The following is an 18,211-nucleotide window of genomic DNA, read 5'->3' as shown; positions in this document are numbered from 1 at the left end:
TTGTAGCCAACATGAAATGTCAAGTAACATATCCCTGATAAGACAGGAGACATTTCTCCAGGAAGTATGGCCTCTGAGTGTCTCTCTGATTTAAATAAGCCCTGAATGTTTAAAACTGCTGTCTTCTAGGTGGAATGTCAGCCTATGTGACATACAGCATTCACCCAAGAAAAGCCTAAGAAAGCAAAAGCCAGGAACACTATGTCTGACCTCCATCACTACCCCTACCACAAACAGCATTACTTATAGGAATCACTGATGTTTATTTTAAAAAGAAAAAAATAACAACAGAGAGGTGGAAGTAAAAATAGGAAATAAAGAACAAGGGAAAGAAAAAGGATCCTAGTGATACCTTATGCATGTGTGCCATGCAAATTTTGGAGATTAAGAGCTCCAAGGGAAGCGTGTATATTCAAGAATATATGTGCTCAGAGGTAGACCCAACCCAAATGGGAAGCATTTATCCATCATCTCATTTGCCTTACCTCACAACACTCTAAGACTAGGATTCATGAAGGGCAAGATGTGTTAGCATGTAGAGCCAGTATCTATGTGGTTTAGTGAAGAAAGGAAATGAGAGGGAAAGAACTACCTAAGGCCTCTACCTGACTTCTCTTTTCTATAACAGATTCTTTGTTCCCAGAGTAGCACAAGCTATGATTAAAGTGGCAATATAATTGCTGAAATTTTTTTTGTGCCTCTAACACCTGCAAAGGGAGCATGGTGACAAGAAATATACAGCAACCCAATTATTTCATGCAGGTTTTCATCCACCCAGAAAGTGGTCCTCAAAATAGAATGGAACTTGCTCTGCTTTACCAATCTGGTAGCTGCCTAGGGCAAAAGAACCAACAAAACTCATAAAATTGTTCACCAGTATTTTCAACAAGTAAAATTAAAATAAAGTTCATTGGAGTTTGACAAATAATTTCCAAACTTCATTTAATTACTTAATGGTGTGTATAGCTCATATGACACCATGTCTTATGCTAAGGCTTAGAAGGGACACGCTTTGTCCCCAGAGAGATATAAGCTATTGAGTGTCTTCCCAGAAGTACAAAGACAGATTAGATAACTGGTCTTTCCAGTTTAAGAAATATTTTAATTCAAGTGGGAAAAAATGGAAACAAATTCAAGGTCCTTGCTATTTAAGAACTTGGGGAGATTTAGATATACATTTCAAACAAGTAACCAGAGAAAAAGAAATTGAGAGAAATTTTTTTCTTATCAGAGATTAAGAACTTACATTTATAAAGGACTAAGCCCACTTCTTTCTTTTCGCTCTCTCTCTCTCTGTGTGTGTGTGTGTGTGTCTTGTGTATATCAGGGCTTAATCTAAGGACTTCGTAACTTGCATGGGTTTCTTGCTTACTGCTCATGCTCTGTCACTTGAACCACACCTCCAACTCTGTTTTGCTGGTCATTTTGAAGATGGGGTGGACTTTTCTGCCCAGACTGGCTTCAAACCACCACCATCCAGTCTCAGACTCCAAAGTAGCCAGTAATACACGCGAATTGCTTGTGCTTGGCATCTTCCTATGTGTTTTAACAAAAGACAGTTGCAGTTGCATGATAGACCAAAGTAGTATAGATTATTACAGTTTTACACATTGGTTTGGTGGAGTGAGCATTTACTAAGGTTCACTACAGGAAATGCATTATTGGCAATGAGAAAAACTAGAGAGACAAAACTCTCCATCTGAAGAGGATTTTCAGGTCTCACCATGAACAAAGTAACTCACAAAATATATTTGCTGTTAATCATCTCAAGCCTGGGAAGAGACAGTCATGGAAGTAGGGTGATAGGATCAATGAACCCCGATGTGACTAATCAAGGATGGAAACACAGGAGGATGAAAGGCAACAGGATGGAGAGCATATAGTGAAGAAATCAACATAAGCCAAAAGAATGGAACTAGGTCATGCCAGATTAGAGCTAAGGTTCAAAACCCTGAGGCCATTTAGTAAAAGTGAAGGCTACCATTATTCAGTGCTTATAATATACTAAGGATGTCCAAATGCTGGGATTATAGACATATACTTCTATGCCCATCTCTAATTTAGCATCCATAAGACAGAGCCACAGGACTTGGACTCAGTTCTCCGTCCTGGTTAGCCACTCCTACTCTCTAGTTGGTCTCACAAGGTTTCATAGTTCCAGTGAAACTTGTACATAATGACCCCCAAATCGCTACTCAACCTTGACATTGCCCCTGAGCCTCAACTAGTTGACATTTTCATTTGAAGGATATCTCAAGCTTAATATATCTTCCTTTGGCCCCATCTGCTAAAAGTGAAACAGAAACTCAAGTGCTCCTACCAAATAGCTCTTACCACTTCCACAGGTACCACCACCCCATCTCCAGCCTGGATGGCTGGAGCCTCAGGAAGGAGAGACACAGAAGTGAACTTGCCCTTCGGTGACCCTCAGACTCCAAGCTTTCCACACCTTGTCATTTGTAGGCTCTAGCTGTCAGTGCTGCCGCAGAAGCGCAAACAACAACGGAAGAGAAGTTCTTGGGCAGGGGACCTCAGAAACAATAGATATCAGCTGTGAATTTTTTTAGTTCAAGGAAAAGTACCAATAATAGGACATTTGAGCACCCACAAAGGGTCCCACAAAGGGACCCAAGAAGCCATACTCTTAAGAAATAGCAAACCCTTACCTCAATATCCCTTGCTCTGGCCTTCCTGACTCTCCCTTTCCTAGTCGTTTAAAGGAATGCCTTGGAACCAAAGGACTGGTCTCACCACTGAAGGCCTCTAAGAGCCTGGACCTGGAGCTCATGTTGTGCCCCCAGGCAAGCTCTGAGCCAGAGCTTCGAATGCTTTGCAGAGTGTCCTGGAAGGCACACGAGCACCGCGTGAAGATGACTGCTTTCTTTTGGAGGAGCTCATTCAGACTTTACATAGGATGTGCGGCTTCAGAGACGAGAAAAAGAAGCGAGTTTCTAGACGATGATGCGGGGTAACCTGGAAAGCAGTAGTTGCTTTCCAGTTGGGGAGAAGAGAGGCAGGGAAGGGAAGAAGAAGGGGGAAGCAAAGCAGTAGAAGGAAGAGTGGGGAATTGTGCAGAGTAGGTTGCGAGTTGGGCCGGAAGCGCCCAAGCCTGGCAAAGGCTGAGGCTGTTTCCAGGGTCGGCGCTGGGGTTGGAAGCAGGCGTGATTAGGGAAGGGCCACCGGCTCGCGCCTGCAATTGTTCCCCTTTCCACTCCTAAATGCCATGAGAGTTAAGGAGCTCCAAGGAGGAGGCCGGAGGCCTCACAGCGAGAGGTGAAACTCGAACTCGGCGATGAGGGGTAGGGCAAGAAGTTAAGGAGGTAGGAAGCAACACACCGTCCAACTTGGCAAGACAAGCGCGCGTTATTATCCGGTTCCCGGAGGACCCAGTGAAGTCCCCATCCGTCGTGGTGTGGGGCCCCGCCACGGGGAAAGTGGGGGGCTTTGAGGGTCATGCCGCAACTCTTTGCCTCGTCCCTTCCCCTGGCTATCCTCACGGAGCCTGGAAGGGCGAAGGCGCCTAGAAGGGAGCTCCGCTTCGAACCCCTTCACTCCAGCGGGGTGTGGAGGGCTGTGATGGGCCAGGTCACCCCGGGGAAGCGCGGGTTCGAAGGCAGACCATGCGGGGTGCCCCGGCAGGCCTGGTTGACGCGCCCCCTCCCCCTCAGGTCTCGCATGGGCCAAGGCCCAGGTGTGCACGGTTGGTAACTGACCTTCGTGCGGGGGCGCCCCCGCGGGGCGCAGCAGCCGGGCGTGGGCGCGGGGGGCACGCGGCGCCCACTGCGCACGTAGGTCACCCGCCTCCTGCTGGCGCCCCGCGGCGGCCCGGGCTGGGGCAGCAGGTGCGGCTCCGGCGGCGGGGGCCCCGGGCCCGCTGGGGCGCTGCGGGCTGGGGGTCCCGACCCCGCGTGGCGCAGCTCCAGGCAGAGCCGCAGGCCCAGGAGCAGCGCGGAGCCCAGCAGCCACCGGCGCAGGACGCCGCAGCCCCGGCCGGGGGCCCGATCCCGGGCCATGGCGGGCGCGGGTCCCGAGCGCGCTCAGGGTCCCGGGCGCGCAGCTCCAGATCGAGCCGATCGCTGGGGACCCAGCCCCGTGGGCCCGAGCTGCCAAGGGTGGGAACTTCCCCCGCGGGCTGGGGCACGGGCTCCGACCCGCCTCCCTGCCTCCCGATCGGGGCCCGGCGTCACCTCATCCCGCCCAGCCCGGCGCGCGCCCGGCCACCGCCGCGACCCGAGGGGCGGAGAGCCGCCCCGCTGGGCGCGAGGGGGTCTCTCCAGAGGCGCCCCCCGCCCCAGCCGGCCCGCAGACCCCGGGGGAGACCAGGGTACAAGGCCCGCGGCGGCACACGGCGGACGGATCGCCGGCCAGCACTTCATTTTAGGGTGTTAGCACTGCGGAAGCCGCACCCGAGGGGGCCAGGAGGCCTGCCGGGCTTTCCACGAGGAACACGTTCCCATCACCAAACTAAGCACCATATACACATAAGTCATACTTTACAACTTCTCTCCCTGAAGAATGGGGGGGGGGGGAGAGAGAGAGAGAGAGAGAGAGAGAGAGAGAGAGAGAGAGAGAGAGAGAGAGAGAGAGAGAGAGAGAGAATAGCACTCAAATGCAGAATAATCAAATTAGACTTATTCCATTTCTAAATTCTGCCTGAAGCCAATCCATTGCCTTCCCTCCGTGTTATGAAACGTGTGGGGGTGAAGGAGGAGAGGGACATCGCCAGCCAAGGCATCTGACAGCAGGGAGAGAGAACAGAAGTTACCATGGCATGATGTAAATCAAATTAATTTAGCTCCAAACACACACCTCCCTGCTGTCTTGCAGAGATACAGAGGGACAAATTTATCTTTGGGCAAAATGCTCCCCAGCTGGTATTTCCATCATCACCTTCACCTTAATTAATCAGACGGGAACAGTCACGGGCCCGAAGTACAAGGTTGAATGTCCCATTTTCCACCGTGGATTCTTTCCCATCGTTGGTTTGCATTCTAGGGATATAGGCTTAGTTCCTGTATGGTTTGGTTGTTGTTTGTTTGTGGGGTTGTATGATTGTTGTTCTGTGTTATCTGGTGGGGTGCTTTGTGTTTTCATTTCTTCATGCTTCAGAATGGGGCTGCCCCCTGTTGACCTTTCCTCTCTCTCTTTTTCCCCTCAATATAGCCAACAGAGACCCACTGGGAAGTCCCAGGCCTCTCCTGGGTTCGCTTCCCATAGGGGGCTCTCTTCTCTAAAACCCTCTCCCCTTCCAGCCTTAAGAAAAACTCAGCTTCAAGGTGACATTGATCAAGATACATTGTAGCTCTGAACTGATATATTGAAGCAAATTCTCTTGGTAAAGCTACTTAAAGATAATCGTGCTTTTAAATTAAAAAAAAAAAAGACCCAGGTTCATCTTTGTCACTAAACAAAGCACTTACACTGTTTCTCTCCATGTAACAAACGTCCTGGCCCAGTCTAGACTAGTTCATTCCTAGACCACAGCAGGTCCTCGGGCTTCTGAAGGTTTTATTTTGACTGACTTTGATTTTCTTTTTTTTTTGTAGATGCAGCCTTCCTACCCCCAGGGAAATTACAGATGGTGTCTGTGCTAAAGGATCTGAACAAATACATTTCTTTTCTTCACACAAACTGGAGGAGACAGTCTCATGTCCTGTAACTATTTACTTGAGCTGTGTTTCTATCAGGATCCTACCATTCAGCCATGGGAGATTTTTAGGCAATGTACCTAACCTCTTGGCTTCAATTTTACTGTGGGGAAACATATATGTAACTATGGTAGGAGTATAACTCTTGTGTAACTATTGTGTGAGTATCTAAGTAATATCTGGCCCACAGAAAATAATTGATAGTGACTTTTATATTACTGACCATTAAAGAAAATTCCAAATGTCATGAAAACAAAAAGTAAGCATTTTTTCAAGATGTTCACATATAAGCATAAGGAGATTTATACTTACCTCCCAGTGTTCTCGGCAATTAGGAATACCCAATAATTCCAAGAAAATATTCGTTAAAATTCAAGATCCCACAAATACACTCTATGAAGTTGTGTAGTTGTGTGATACTATTTAAGACATAATTTCTGGAACTGAAGGCATGGCTCAAGTGGTAAAACATCAGTCATGAATGAAGAAGCTAAGCAAGAGCTCAAGGCTCTAGGTTCAAGCTGAAGTGCAGACACACACACACACACACACACACACACACACACACACAACAAAAGAAAAGAAAGATCAGATGTTAGTGGCTTATACCTGTAAACCTAGCTACTCAGGAGGCTGAGATCTGAGGATCACAGTTCAAAGCCAGCCTGGACAGGAAAGTCCATGAGACTCCAATTAACCAGCAAAAAAGCCAGAAGAAGAGCTGCGGCTTAAGTGATAGAGTGCTTGCCTTGAACAAAAGAAGCCCAGGGACCATGCCCAGGCCCAGAGTCAAGCCACAGGGCTGGCAAAAAAATAAAAAAAAAATTGTATAGTGTTTGATAAATCTGGATCAGGAAGGTCTGATGTAGACTTTACCTCGTTTTATTTCCTATGCAATCTGTACAGTGCCACTAATCTTTTCAGTGTATGGTACAACTGATGTATTCCTTCTGCTCATCTATTAAGTCTTTCAATAGATATGTTATTAAAATGAAGACATCTAATAAGACTCAACAGGGAGTGGAGCAGAGGATGGGGTGGGTGTCTACAGAACAGTGTAGCCCTTCAAGAAAATGGCAAGATGACCTCATATTTTCCCTTATCTCATTTCTATGGCTGTTTAATAAAATGTTTCCATTATGAAAAATAACTAAATTAAATGCAATATTTAAATGGCCTTTTCATTCTCTTGTGCAGCTATATCTATTCATTTATTATTAACCCAAAAGACCTGTTTATATGTATGTAGAATAATTAATTTTCAAGGAAGAACTCTCTCATTTTTCACTCCACACAACATCTCCCTGTGTCTAGGATGATCATGAATAGTGAAATGAGTTGTTAGTAAGCTCAAGAGGCAAATCTGACGGATCACTGTGCTAGCTGACACCACGTCTTTCATTCATGACCTTTGCTTTCCTCATAGAGTTGAACTCATCTTGGTGCTTTCTGGATGTGTTTCAGAAATGCAGATCACCGTTAACCACTGTGTCATAGGTTAGCTAATTAAACGCGCAGGTCAGCAAACCACAATAGCAGCTTTTATCCAATAACAAATTATATCCCTCTTGAGGCTTTAGGCAGCAAAATGAGTGAAACAATGTATCTCTACTGCTAGCCTAGACTTTATGCATTTCAAGTAGCACACCGGCTGGAATGCAGTGGTTTTTAACCATAGCTAACTTTGCCTCCCAAAGGAACATTTGGCACAGTCTGAAAACATTTTTGGTTGTTATAGCTGGTAGGGTAAGGGAGAAGATGCTATTAAACATCCTCCAATGAAAAAAATAGCGTTCCACAATGAAGCATGATCCAGCCATCAACACGTCAGTAGAGCTTCAGCTGAGAGACCATGCTGTAACAAAAGATGCTAATAGGGCAAGCTTCCATTTCTAGATTGTCCAAGGAGAAAGCAGAGGCTGAATCTACACCTCTGATGAATCATAGTTCTGTTTCACAAATTGAAGTACCCAGCCTGAATTAAAGTAACCCAATGGACAAGAGAAGTAAAACCCGAGTGTCCACATTAACACCTTTCTGAACCCACCCTCCCCGTCCTTTCTGTCTACAACACATGTCCACGTTCATGCAGACAAAAAGAAAATATCAACAATGATTTGTAAAATCATGACTCAGAGATAACTGTACTGTCAGATGTTTTCCTATATGCATGTAGTTCACCAAAATAAAATCATATTGTGATATTTTAACCTATGTTTACATTATACAGTTTTCATATGAACTAAGACAATATCTTGAGATATGCTTAAAGATAGTACTGTAGGGAAGTAGGAGATAAACAGGGGTATAAGTAAACAAAAAAGCTGTGAGTTTGGTTGTTATAGCCAGATCTCTATCATTGAGAATATTTGAAATTGTCATAATTGAAAATGTCTTTAAACTGTTCCCTTTTAATCACAATACCTTTTTTTTTTCCAGTCCTCGGGCTTGAACTCAGGACCTGGGCACTGACCCTGAGCTTCTTTTGCTCAAGGCTAGCACTCTACCACTTGAGCCACAGTGCCACTTCTGGCTTTTTCTGTTTATGTGGTATTGAGAACTGAACCCAGGGCTTCATACATATTAGGCAAGTGCTCTACCACTAAGCACATTCCCAGCCCATACAACATCATTTAAAAACTTTTTTTTTCTACTATGTTTTAAAACATGATGTTATGAGATAGAGCAAGTGAAATGGAGATTCTGTAGTGTCAAGTGCATTGACATATCTTCAATTTCATACAGCCCTACAGTAGGAGACAAGTGTCCAAAATCTATAGCAGCATCCCCCCCTCCTCCCAATAGAGAGATTCCAAGACCCCGTGGATGTCTGGAGCTAGGGAGAACATTGAACTCAACTTACAAACATCACAATAGCACAAAAATCAGTCTGATAACTGAAACATCCACTAAGTGACTGTTGGGCAAGAAGAATACATACACTGCACAGAGGGAATGATTCCTTCCATCATGCTACCAAAACCGCACGCCATTTAAAACTGATAACATAGGTATTTCTGGAGTAATAAATGGAAGCTCCACTTTAATACTTTCACACCACAGTTGAACTGACAGAACTACACCCTGAGAAAGTAATAGCCAGTTAAGCGAGAGGGAGGTTTTGTTCCTATTTAACAAGAATGTCTAAGACAGTAACTAGAGTCTTCACGATAGATGTTGGATCTTTGAATTTGTTCATGTCATGTGTCTGATCATCTTTATATTCCCACATACACCTCCCATTTCCTTTCCTGCTCTTCCTTCCTCCTCCAGTAGCAACCAGTGTTCATTTTCTATCTCTGCATATTGGAGCTTTTTTATAAGTGAGATGATCACATAATATTTTTTGGCTGCAATGGCTTATTTCACTTAACATAATGTCTTCCAGGTCCACCTGTGCTGTAAGAAGTGGCAGAATCACCTCCTTTTGTTTTCATTGTGTAAACATGCCACATTTGCTTTATCCACTTACCTGTTGGTAGATATTTCTATTTCTTTGCTATTGTGAACAACACAATACTGAACATGTGATTACAAACATCTTACAAGGTGGCCATTTCTTCTCCTTCCCTGGGTCATAGGATCCTCAATTCTATTTTCCATAGTGGCTATCCCCATATACATTCCCACTAGCAGGGTCCTCAGGTTTTGATGCCCTACCAATAGCATTATCAGTACTTGTCACTTCTGGCCTTTGTGATAATAACCATCTCATAGATAAGAGATCATATTGAGGTTTGAATTTGTCCTTTGATGATTAATAATTTTAAGATTACTATTTTTTTGTGCTAGTTCTGGGACTTGGACTCAGTGCTTAGGTGCTGTCCCTGAGATTTCTTGCTCAAGACTATTGCTCTACCACTTGAGCCACAGTTCCATTTAGGGTTTTTAAATGTTTAATTGGATATAAGAGTCTCATGGACTCTTATAACCTTTAAGCCCCTTTATTGTCACTAGGAATATCTCCTTGAGGCTGCTAGTCTGTGAAAATAACATTCCTAACAATACCCGAGATGTGTTTTTAGAACACATCCAGGAAAATGTGTGTGTGTGTGTGTGTGTTGCTTCTTTTGTCAAAATAATTTTCTATGAGAGCTCAGTGCCTAGGCCTAGGCTTTCTCATATTTGAAAGATAATCCTCAGATCTCAGTCTTCTGAGTAGCTAGAATTAGGCATGAGCCACCAGTGCCCAGCTTTGCAACATTATTTTTAATGAATGGTATACTATTGTTTGTGCCAATCCTTGGGCTTGAACTCAGAGCCTGAGCACTATCCTTAACTTCTTTTTGCTTAAGTCTAGCACCCTACAACTTAAGCCACAGCTCTGCTTCTGGCTTTTTGGGAGGGGTAGTTTATTGAACATAAGAGTCTTACAGACTTTCCTGCCTATGCTGGCTTAGAACCTCAATTCTCAGATCTCAGCTTCCTGAGTAGCTAGGATATAGGCATGAGCTACCAACACCCAGCTTCAAAGTTTAACCATTCTTCCATTATTGAACACTTAGGTTTTAGTTCTTAGTTTTTTAAGCAATACTACTGTGAACATTTTTGAGACCAACTCCGATGATTAGACGTGGAATATGAAAGAGAGAGAGCAAAGTTGAGAATGATTCCAAGGATTTTCCTACATCATTACAAGAATGAAACTTCCATTAACCAGAAGGGACAGACTCAAGTATGAGTGACTGAGGGAAGAAAGAGTTTGATTTTGGTGATTGTGTTATGTTTAGGAAGGCTACTAGACTAATCCAAGTGGGAATCCAGAATAGGCAGTTAGATTTAAAAGACTGAAATTCATGGAGTCATGAAGACTGGAAATATAAATCCAGATGATCAGCATGTAGAAATTGAGAGAAGTAAGAAGTAGTCTAGGGTTTCCTGCTGGCACTCACCAATTTAAAGTCAGGAATGTGAGCGGGATCCAGCAATGTTGAGCTATGAACCACTTAGGTATAAAAATGTGGTATCTCGGGCTGGGGATATAGCCTAGTGGCAAGAGTGCCTGCCTCGGATACACGAGGCCCTAGGTTCGATTCCCCAGCACCACATATGCAGAAAATGGCCAGAAGCGGCGCTGTGGCTCAAGTGGCGAAGTGCTAGCCTTGAGCGGGAAGAAGCCAGGGACAGTGCTCAGGCCCTGAGTCCAAGGCCCAGGACTGGCCAAAAAAAAAAAAAAAAAAAATGTGGTATCTCAGACACTTTAGTCCGGATCGAGAAGTCCAATATGGCTTTGGACTCAAAACTGCCCATGAGAACCATAGCACGATGCCTTTAATATCGGTTTTCTCTTACTAGAATATAAGCTATATGAGGTCACAGTTTTTGTTTACTTCCATTTTTACTATAATCCTGATACAACAGTTGTCACATAGTATATGTTCCATAAATAGTCATTGAAGTGACTAGTGTGCATTTATAATTACTTTGCCATATTAAATTCCTAAGAGTAGAGTGCTAAGTTGTGATTGTAAGGCACGATCTATGGGAAGTGTTGTTTCTTTTTATGTTCACCCAAAAAAGAGGCTGTTTAGCCCATTTAAAGATAATCAAATATTCCAATGTTTTCACTAGGAAACACCAAAAGACAGCTTTGAGCCAACCCCTAACAAGAGGATAGATTAAGCACACTTTTATATGTGATTCTTTCTACTTCCTAGCCACATCCCAGATGCCACCTGTGTGTGTTCACTGGATTATTGATTCCTTTCCTTCTCCTCACCCGGAGATGTGGCTAAATATTAAGATATCAGCACAACATGATTTATGGCCCCAGGGGAAGCATCCAGGTTCATGGAAGAACCCAGCAAGACGAAAACCCTCAAGACTCAGAAGAACAAAGTTAGAGTAGAAAGACAGACACTGGACCTGCTCTTTGAGACTGGGAGTCCTGCCTAAAATCATACCACAGCTGACTCCACAGCCTAATAAACTGCTCTAGGCTGGTCTTATGGAAAATGTCTGACTTCCCTGGCCTGCTTGGGAGAGAGAAGAAGGGGAGGGGAAAGAGAAAGAAGGGAGAGGGGGGAGAGGAGGAAGAGGGGAAAAGGGAAGGAAGAGGGGAGGAGGGGAGGAAGAGAGGGAGAAGGAAAGAGAGTGGGAGGAGGGAGAGGGAATGGAGAAGGAGAGGAAAAGAGGGGAAAATGGAGAGGGAGAGGAGGAAGATAGGGAAAGGGGAGGGAGGGAGAAAGAGAGAGAGACTGCCTGTATTTTTTGGCACCTCTTCGCACTGCATTCTCCAACTCTTAGAATTGATTTCTCCTCTGTGGACCTGCTTCATTCTTTCTCTACCTGAGATGTTTCTCAAGCATGAGGTGGGGGTCTCCTTCACCTTGTACCTCCTACAATGCCTTGCAGGGGTGGGCCTCAATCTTGTCTCAGGAACTGCTGATAAACTACAGACACCATCTTGCTAAAGCCGGACCCAAGACACCATGCTCCTTCCATCTCAACCAAAAACAGTCCTAGTGAAACCTTACTGCTGGCTTTCAGGTTGGATTTCCATCCTGGAACCATCTGCCTTGAAGGACCTCTGTAAAGAATCAGGGAATGGGTCTCATCAGCCATTGGAGGGAAAAAGATGAAGGTCAAAGCTTCAGGAGTGAGGCAAACAGTGCCCAGACAGGGAAGAATCTGAGGAAGCCCTAGGCTCTGAGCTCTCCTTGAAAATTATTTTGACAAAAGAAGCAACACACACACACACACACACACACACACACACACACACACACACTTTTCTGGCTGTGTTCTAAAAACACATCTCAGGTATTGTTAGGAATATGTACGTCCACAAATTAGCTGCCACAAGGAGGTATTCCTAGGTTTTATGGTAATAAAGGGGTTTTGAGGTTATAAGAATGATGCAAATACTGCCTGTTTGAGGGGACCACCTAGGAAGCAGGTCCCCTCCCATGCTCACCTCACCCTATCATTGTGACACATGCCAGAAATAATCTCCCAGCTACAGATCACTTTGAAGTCAAAAACATTCCTGATTTAAACTTGCTCCAACTCAAGGGCTTAAAAAAACCTTTTAAGGTCAGAAAAAGATCACCAGGGAACTGACAAGATGAAGCAAGGCACAGCATGCCCAAAGGCAAAAATCTCAGGGCTTTGTCACTTCAACTCAGCTTGTGAATATATTAAAAATCTGGAGGTCAAAAGCCATTTTTCTCTCTCATCACATTACTGCGGAAGACCCTGGGGAAAGCATAAAAACGATATTATTTTCAGATCAGAACACTGAGGCTCTCAAACCCAAGTGGGCCTAAGATTCACCCCAGGGAGCTGTTCTACTGCTGCTTCAGAAGCCCCGCCCCTAGATGGCTTCCTGTCGGAGGCCCGAGGTCATTATTATAACAAGCTTCAGGTGGTCCTCCATCAGACTATAGATGCCTGTGCATAATGTTTCCTCACCCTGGTGATGGACAGGGGTGAGGGGGGTGGGGGTGGGGGTCGGGTTGTAGGACGCCATTATTACTAGGTGTTCTTGTATCCATGAGTGCAAATCTATGTTCTTCTTCAGTCCTCTAAGGATGGCTACTAACAAAGTCTCATGCATGTGTGTCCAGGAACTCCCACAGAGCCTTCTTTTCCCACTGTATCCACAAAGACATGAAGAAGTACCAAAGGAACTCCTTCCTTCCTTCCTTCCTTCCTTCCTTCCTTCCTTCCTTCCTTCCTTCCTTCCTTCCTTCCTTCCTTCTTTCCCTCCCTCCTTTCCTCCTTCCTTCCTGACTTCCTTGCTTCCTTCCTTCTTTCCCTCCCTCCCTCCCTTCCTTCCTCCCTCCCTCCCTTCCTTCCTCCCTCCCTCCCTTCCTTCCTCCCTCTCTCCCTCCCTCCCTCCTTCCTGCCTTCCTTTTTTCCCTATTTCTGGGAATTGCCCAAGCTGTGGAATTAAAGGAAGGAATTAAATTGTTTGCTGCAGATGGACAGTAGTGCACCAAAGCTGCACCTCCTGACAGGCTGTGATTTCCCTGCAGTCCTCCTGTTGTCTTACCCTTGACTCAGTGCCCACATCTAGAAATTGGGCATAATGGTAGTAACTTCCTCACAGAATTGTAACCCGACTCAGTGAGTTAACTCAGTTAAAGAACTTACAGGCATCTTATTTGCTGTGCTTGCATTGTACCTCCGTGGTGTGTGTGTGTGTGTGTGTGTGTGTGTGTGTGTGTGTGTGTGTGTGTGTGTGTTGGGGATTGAACCTAGAGCATTGCACCTGCTAGTCAAGCACTTTGCCACTGAGCTACATTCACCTGCCCCTCTCCACCCCACCCCCTCCCCGGCCCCCATGACGGGACTTGGACTCAGAGCCTGAGCACTGTCCTTGGCTTCTTTTAGCTCAAGGCTAGCATGCCTACCAGTTGAGTCACAGCTTCTCTTCTGGCTTGTTCAGTTTATGTGGTGCTGAGGAATTGAGCCCAGGGCTTCATGCCTGCTAGGCAAGCACTCTACCACTAACCCACGGTCCCAGCCTCCCATCAAGTGTCTTTTTATCACACTGTGCCCACATTCCCAGCCATCACCTGAGTACCTGTCACCTGCCCCTTAGAATAACCATCAGCCCTGATCATATGACTGAGTTTGCACCTCAGTATCATATGGGGACCCAGAGTCCCAGAGCACAACCCCCCTCCCAACCCCTCCTTCTGGAAATTCCATAGTGTTAAAGACTGCATAAAGCAGCTTCTTCCCAGAGGGAGGAGCCTTGGGCTCCCCCTCCTCCCCTCCCCCCTTCCTCAATGACTTAGAGAGGGAGACAAATGCTGTCTGAAAGAAAGCTGCTGTTGCTAGGAGAGAGGTGGGGGGGGCAATTGTTCCCCATTACAAGTGGGGGGCAGGAGAAAAGACACCCTAAGCTGGATGACAAAGAGAGAAGAGTGTGTCTAGATACAAGTGTGTGCGCAAGAGCTGCGAAGTATGAGATCACGGCGAGGTTTTTAATAGCAGTAGATCTTATTTTAATGTCTTTGTGGCTGTTTCCTTCTGCCCTCGTGTGAAACTGCATGTAAAGATCAGGAAACAGAATTCCCATTCTTTCCATGGCGGTGGCTGGACCAGCCATCAAAGCAGTGAACGGTGTCTCTGCAGTCCCAGCTCACCAGCCCTGTGCCGCCCGCCCGCCGCTGGTGCAGGGCAGAGGATGTAGATGGTGAATTATTCATTTTTGCCTCCCTGCTGACAGCCAGGCTTGGCATTGGTAAGTGCCACATGTGCAAGAGAAGATTCTAAGGACCAGGCTTGGCTCACAGACCAATCTTTAGGGGCACTCAAATCGTGAACCCCACACCCCTGTGCCTCTCCGTGAGACCTTTGCTCTGGTCATGCTTCCGGCCTGAAGAGAACACTACAAGCTCTGTGCTGTTGTGAAAGTGAGACAGTCCCAGTCCTGGATGGATCTGGGGGGGAAAATAGGCTGAGAAGTATGGATTTTATTAAATGGGCAATGGGGAGTCACTGATAGGGTTTTGAGTCAAAAAATAGGGCCATGATTTGAAATGGAACATGACTGAGATCTTCTTAGACTCAAGAGTGCAGATTGCTGTTGTATCCACATTCTCATCCCCCAACTGACTTCCAAACAACACCAGAACCAGACCTAAGCTCAAGCCACCAGCTTTATTGACCTAGAAAAGACTTGATTTAAGATCTGCTGAATATAAAATTCTGAGTTGAATCAAAGATTCCTTTTCCAGGCATTTTTCTGCTTCTCCTTACCACCAACCCTGAAATGGCTCCTTTTCTTTAAAACATTCTCCTAGAAATCTGTAAGGCTTGAATACACTGACTTCACCAAACAGTGGTCATGATGTTGCCTCCTTGTTTCAGAACAAATCCCAATCACTGTGGCTATAGCCACAGAGAGGCACTAAGGCTAGTTTCCTAGCATTCTCCAGCACCTTGGCAGTGTCCCTTGAAACCCTTAAAGGTTGCATTCTTGATTTTTATTCCATGCTGACTCTGGGGCTTGAATTCAGGGCCTGAGTACTGTCCCTTAGCTTAACACTCAAGGCTGGCACTCTACCACGTGGACCACCGCTCCACTTCCAGCTTTTGGGTGGTTAATTGGAATTGTCTCATGGACCTTCCTGCCCTGGTTGGCTTCAAACAGTGATCCTTGGATGTCAGCCTCTGGAGTAGCCAGGATTACAGATGTGAGCTGGTCACACCAGCCGCACTGTTGAAATTATGAATACATACTATGCAAAATACTGTACCTTAGATCACAGCTTGGCTGAGGCCAGGGGACAGTAATGAAAATTGCTTATAAGCCACGTTGTCAGTTTCCAGCATTCAGCTTCAGCATAACTTGGCTCTGTGACCAGCGCTGAGCACTACACATGACCTATTAAATCCTTCCCGTTGCCTAATTCTAGTTAGGAAGCAAAAGGTTAATTGAGTTCACAAGAGGCCTCCAGCCTAAGCTCATTTTAATAATTAAATATGGAAAGGAGCTACCTTAAGCATTCATTGACAAGAACTAAAAATTAAAACTAAGTCCATAACCTGCCATAATCTGATCTCTTTAAACTAGAGAAACCCTCTTCCACACCAACATCTTTATCTTAGTAACTATCATCTTTGAATGAAATACAAATGTTTCTACATAGTCTATTTCAAATCCCACGACAAAGGGGCAATGTTCCATTATCTGCCAGGTTTTAACAATCCAGGATAATTGACTGTTTGTCTATTACTCATCATCATTGTTAAAAATCAAGCCTTTGTTACTGACAAGGGTAAAACTTAGCTAGGCAGACCAATACAATTATTTCTCTCCTCAAATAATAGGAGGTATGAAGATAATGACTAGCAAGGAATTAAAAATAAACTCTGCCTTTCATTGGCAGTGCATGTTCCAGGAATGACTTTTTCAGCTGTCCAATAAAAGATCACCCCTAATGTTCCACAGGAGTATGTGCCACAAAAATTTTCTCCAACTCTGAAACCTTTATAAATGCTTCATCCAAAAAGCACACTCTTGCCAGGTGCCGGTGGCTCACGCCTGTAATCCTAGCTACTCAGGAGGCTGACATCTGAGGACCACAGTTTGAAGCCCGCCAAGCAAGAAAGTCCAGGAGACTTTTCTCTCCAATTAAACACCAAAAAAGGAAATTGAGCTGTGGCACAAGTGGTAAAGCACCAACCAGCCTTGAACACAAAAGCTCAGGGACAGTGCCCAGGACTTAGGTCAAGTGTCAGGACCTGTACAAAAAGAAAAAAAAAAGCATATTTTCTGTGCATCCTAATGTCAAAATCATAGGAAGAAAATGAAGGTGTGACTTAAATGGTAGAGCACAAGATAAGAGCAAAAAAGCCAAACAAGGGTTCCGAGTCCTTAGTTCAAGCCCCAGTACCAGCACACATACACACACACACACACACGCATGTGCACACACACACACATACACACATTAATCTCTAAAAATTATAGGAAACCTGTGTACTGGTGGCTCATACCTGCAATCCTAGCTACTGGAGAGTCTGACAGTTGAGTATCACGGTTCTAAGCTAGCATGGGAAGGAAAGTTCGTGAGCTGCTTCACTCCAATTAACCGCCAAAAAGCTGGAAGTGGAGCTATGGCTCAAGTGGTAGAGTGCCAGCCTTGAGCAAAAAGGTAAGGGACATTGCCCAGGCCCCGAGTTCAAGCCCCAGTACACACACACACACACACACACACACACACACACACACACACACACGAAAAGCCTTCATAATTTATGTACATATATCCCATGATTTCATTAGAGGACAGCCCAGTCCTGCATTGCTGAGGGACCTCAGTTGCCAGAAGGTCAGAACGCAAAGAAGAAAGCACAGGCCAAACACCTTCTTTAGCAACAGAATAACAGCTTTGCTCTCCAACGACAGATTCTTTGGCTGCCTTTACACTTGGGCCGCACATGCTTTCTTTGGAAAATACTTGTCATGAAATTTTATGATCTGTTAAGGACAAAAAAAAAAAAGTGTAAGAATGCAGCTTCTTACCTACCTCACAAGGATGTTGAGAAGATTAAAATTAGATAGTTGTGAATTGTTTCTAAGTCTCCTAGGAAAGACTGAGGATGGGTTTTGTGGATAAACTCGTTCAATGCAATCTTTGAATAATTGGAGTGATTCTACCTCAGTCATCTCCCATTAAAAGCCCAGGATTCCAGTGGCCAAATAGCACTTTACTCAGTCTCCAAAGAACTGCTTAAAGTTAGTCCACCCACAGCCCAAAAGAATTTAATACATGACTGACAAAAAGAAAAAATAATAATAATTGCATCATCATTCTAAACCCTTCCTGGATTAGTCAGAGGAGAAATTCTAGCATCCCTGCATTGAAGAGTAGAGGCCCTATGTCAGCCTCCCCCCACTTCTCAATCTCTAAGCACATTTTCCTTTGTCTCTTTCCAAACACAAAAACGGGCAAATGCATCACCAGCTGTTCACACACCCTCTTCACATCTGTACATGTCAGTGTTTTCTATTCCGTGTGTGTGTGTGTGTGTACACACACATACTGGTCCTGGGGCTTGAACTTAGGGTCTCATGATCTCGACTGACTATTTTGTTCAAG

At 45.0% G+C, this 18,211-nt stretch overlaps 1 protein-coding gene across 1 annotated transcript in view; it reads right to left on the bottom strand.

The window, feature by feature from the left end:
- Positions 1-4,013, bottom strand: part of Mettl24 (methyltransferase like 24) — a 93,429-nt gene extending 89,416 nt beyond the window's left edge. The window contains exon 1 of the mRNA XM_048354591.1: positions 3,714-4,013. Within this exon, the coding sequence (XP_048210548.1) occupies positions 3,714-4,013 (300 nt within the window). The remainder of the gene's footprint in view (positions 1-3,713) is intronic.
- Positions 4,014-18,211: the final 14,198 nt, after the last annotated feature.

This window comes from Perognathus longimembris, chromosome 9, assembly GCF_023159225.1.
Source record: "Perognathus longimembris pacificus isolate PPM17 chromosome 9, ASM2315922v1, whole genome shotgun sequence".
Classification (NCBI taxonomy): Eukaryota; Metazoa; Chordata; class Mammalia; order Rodentia; family Heteromyidae; genus Perognathus; species Perognathus longimembris.
The sequence above is the reverse complement of the archived record's forward strand: the minus strand, read 5'-3'. Positions and strand labels throughout refer to the sequence as shown.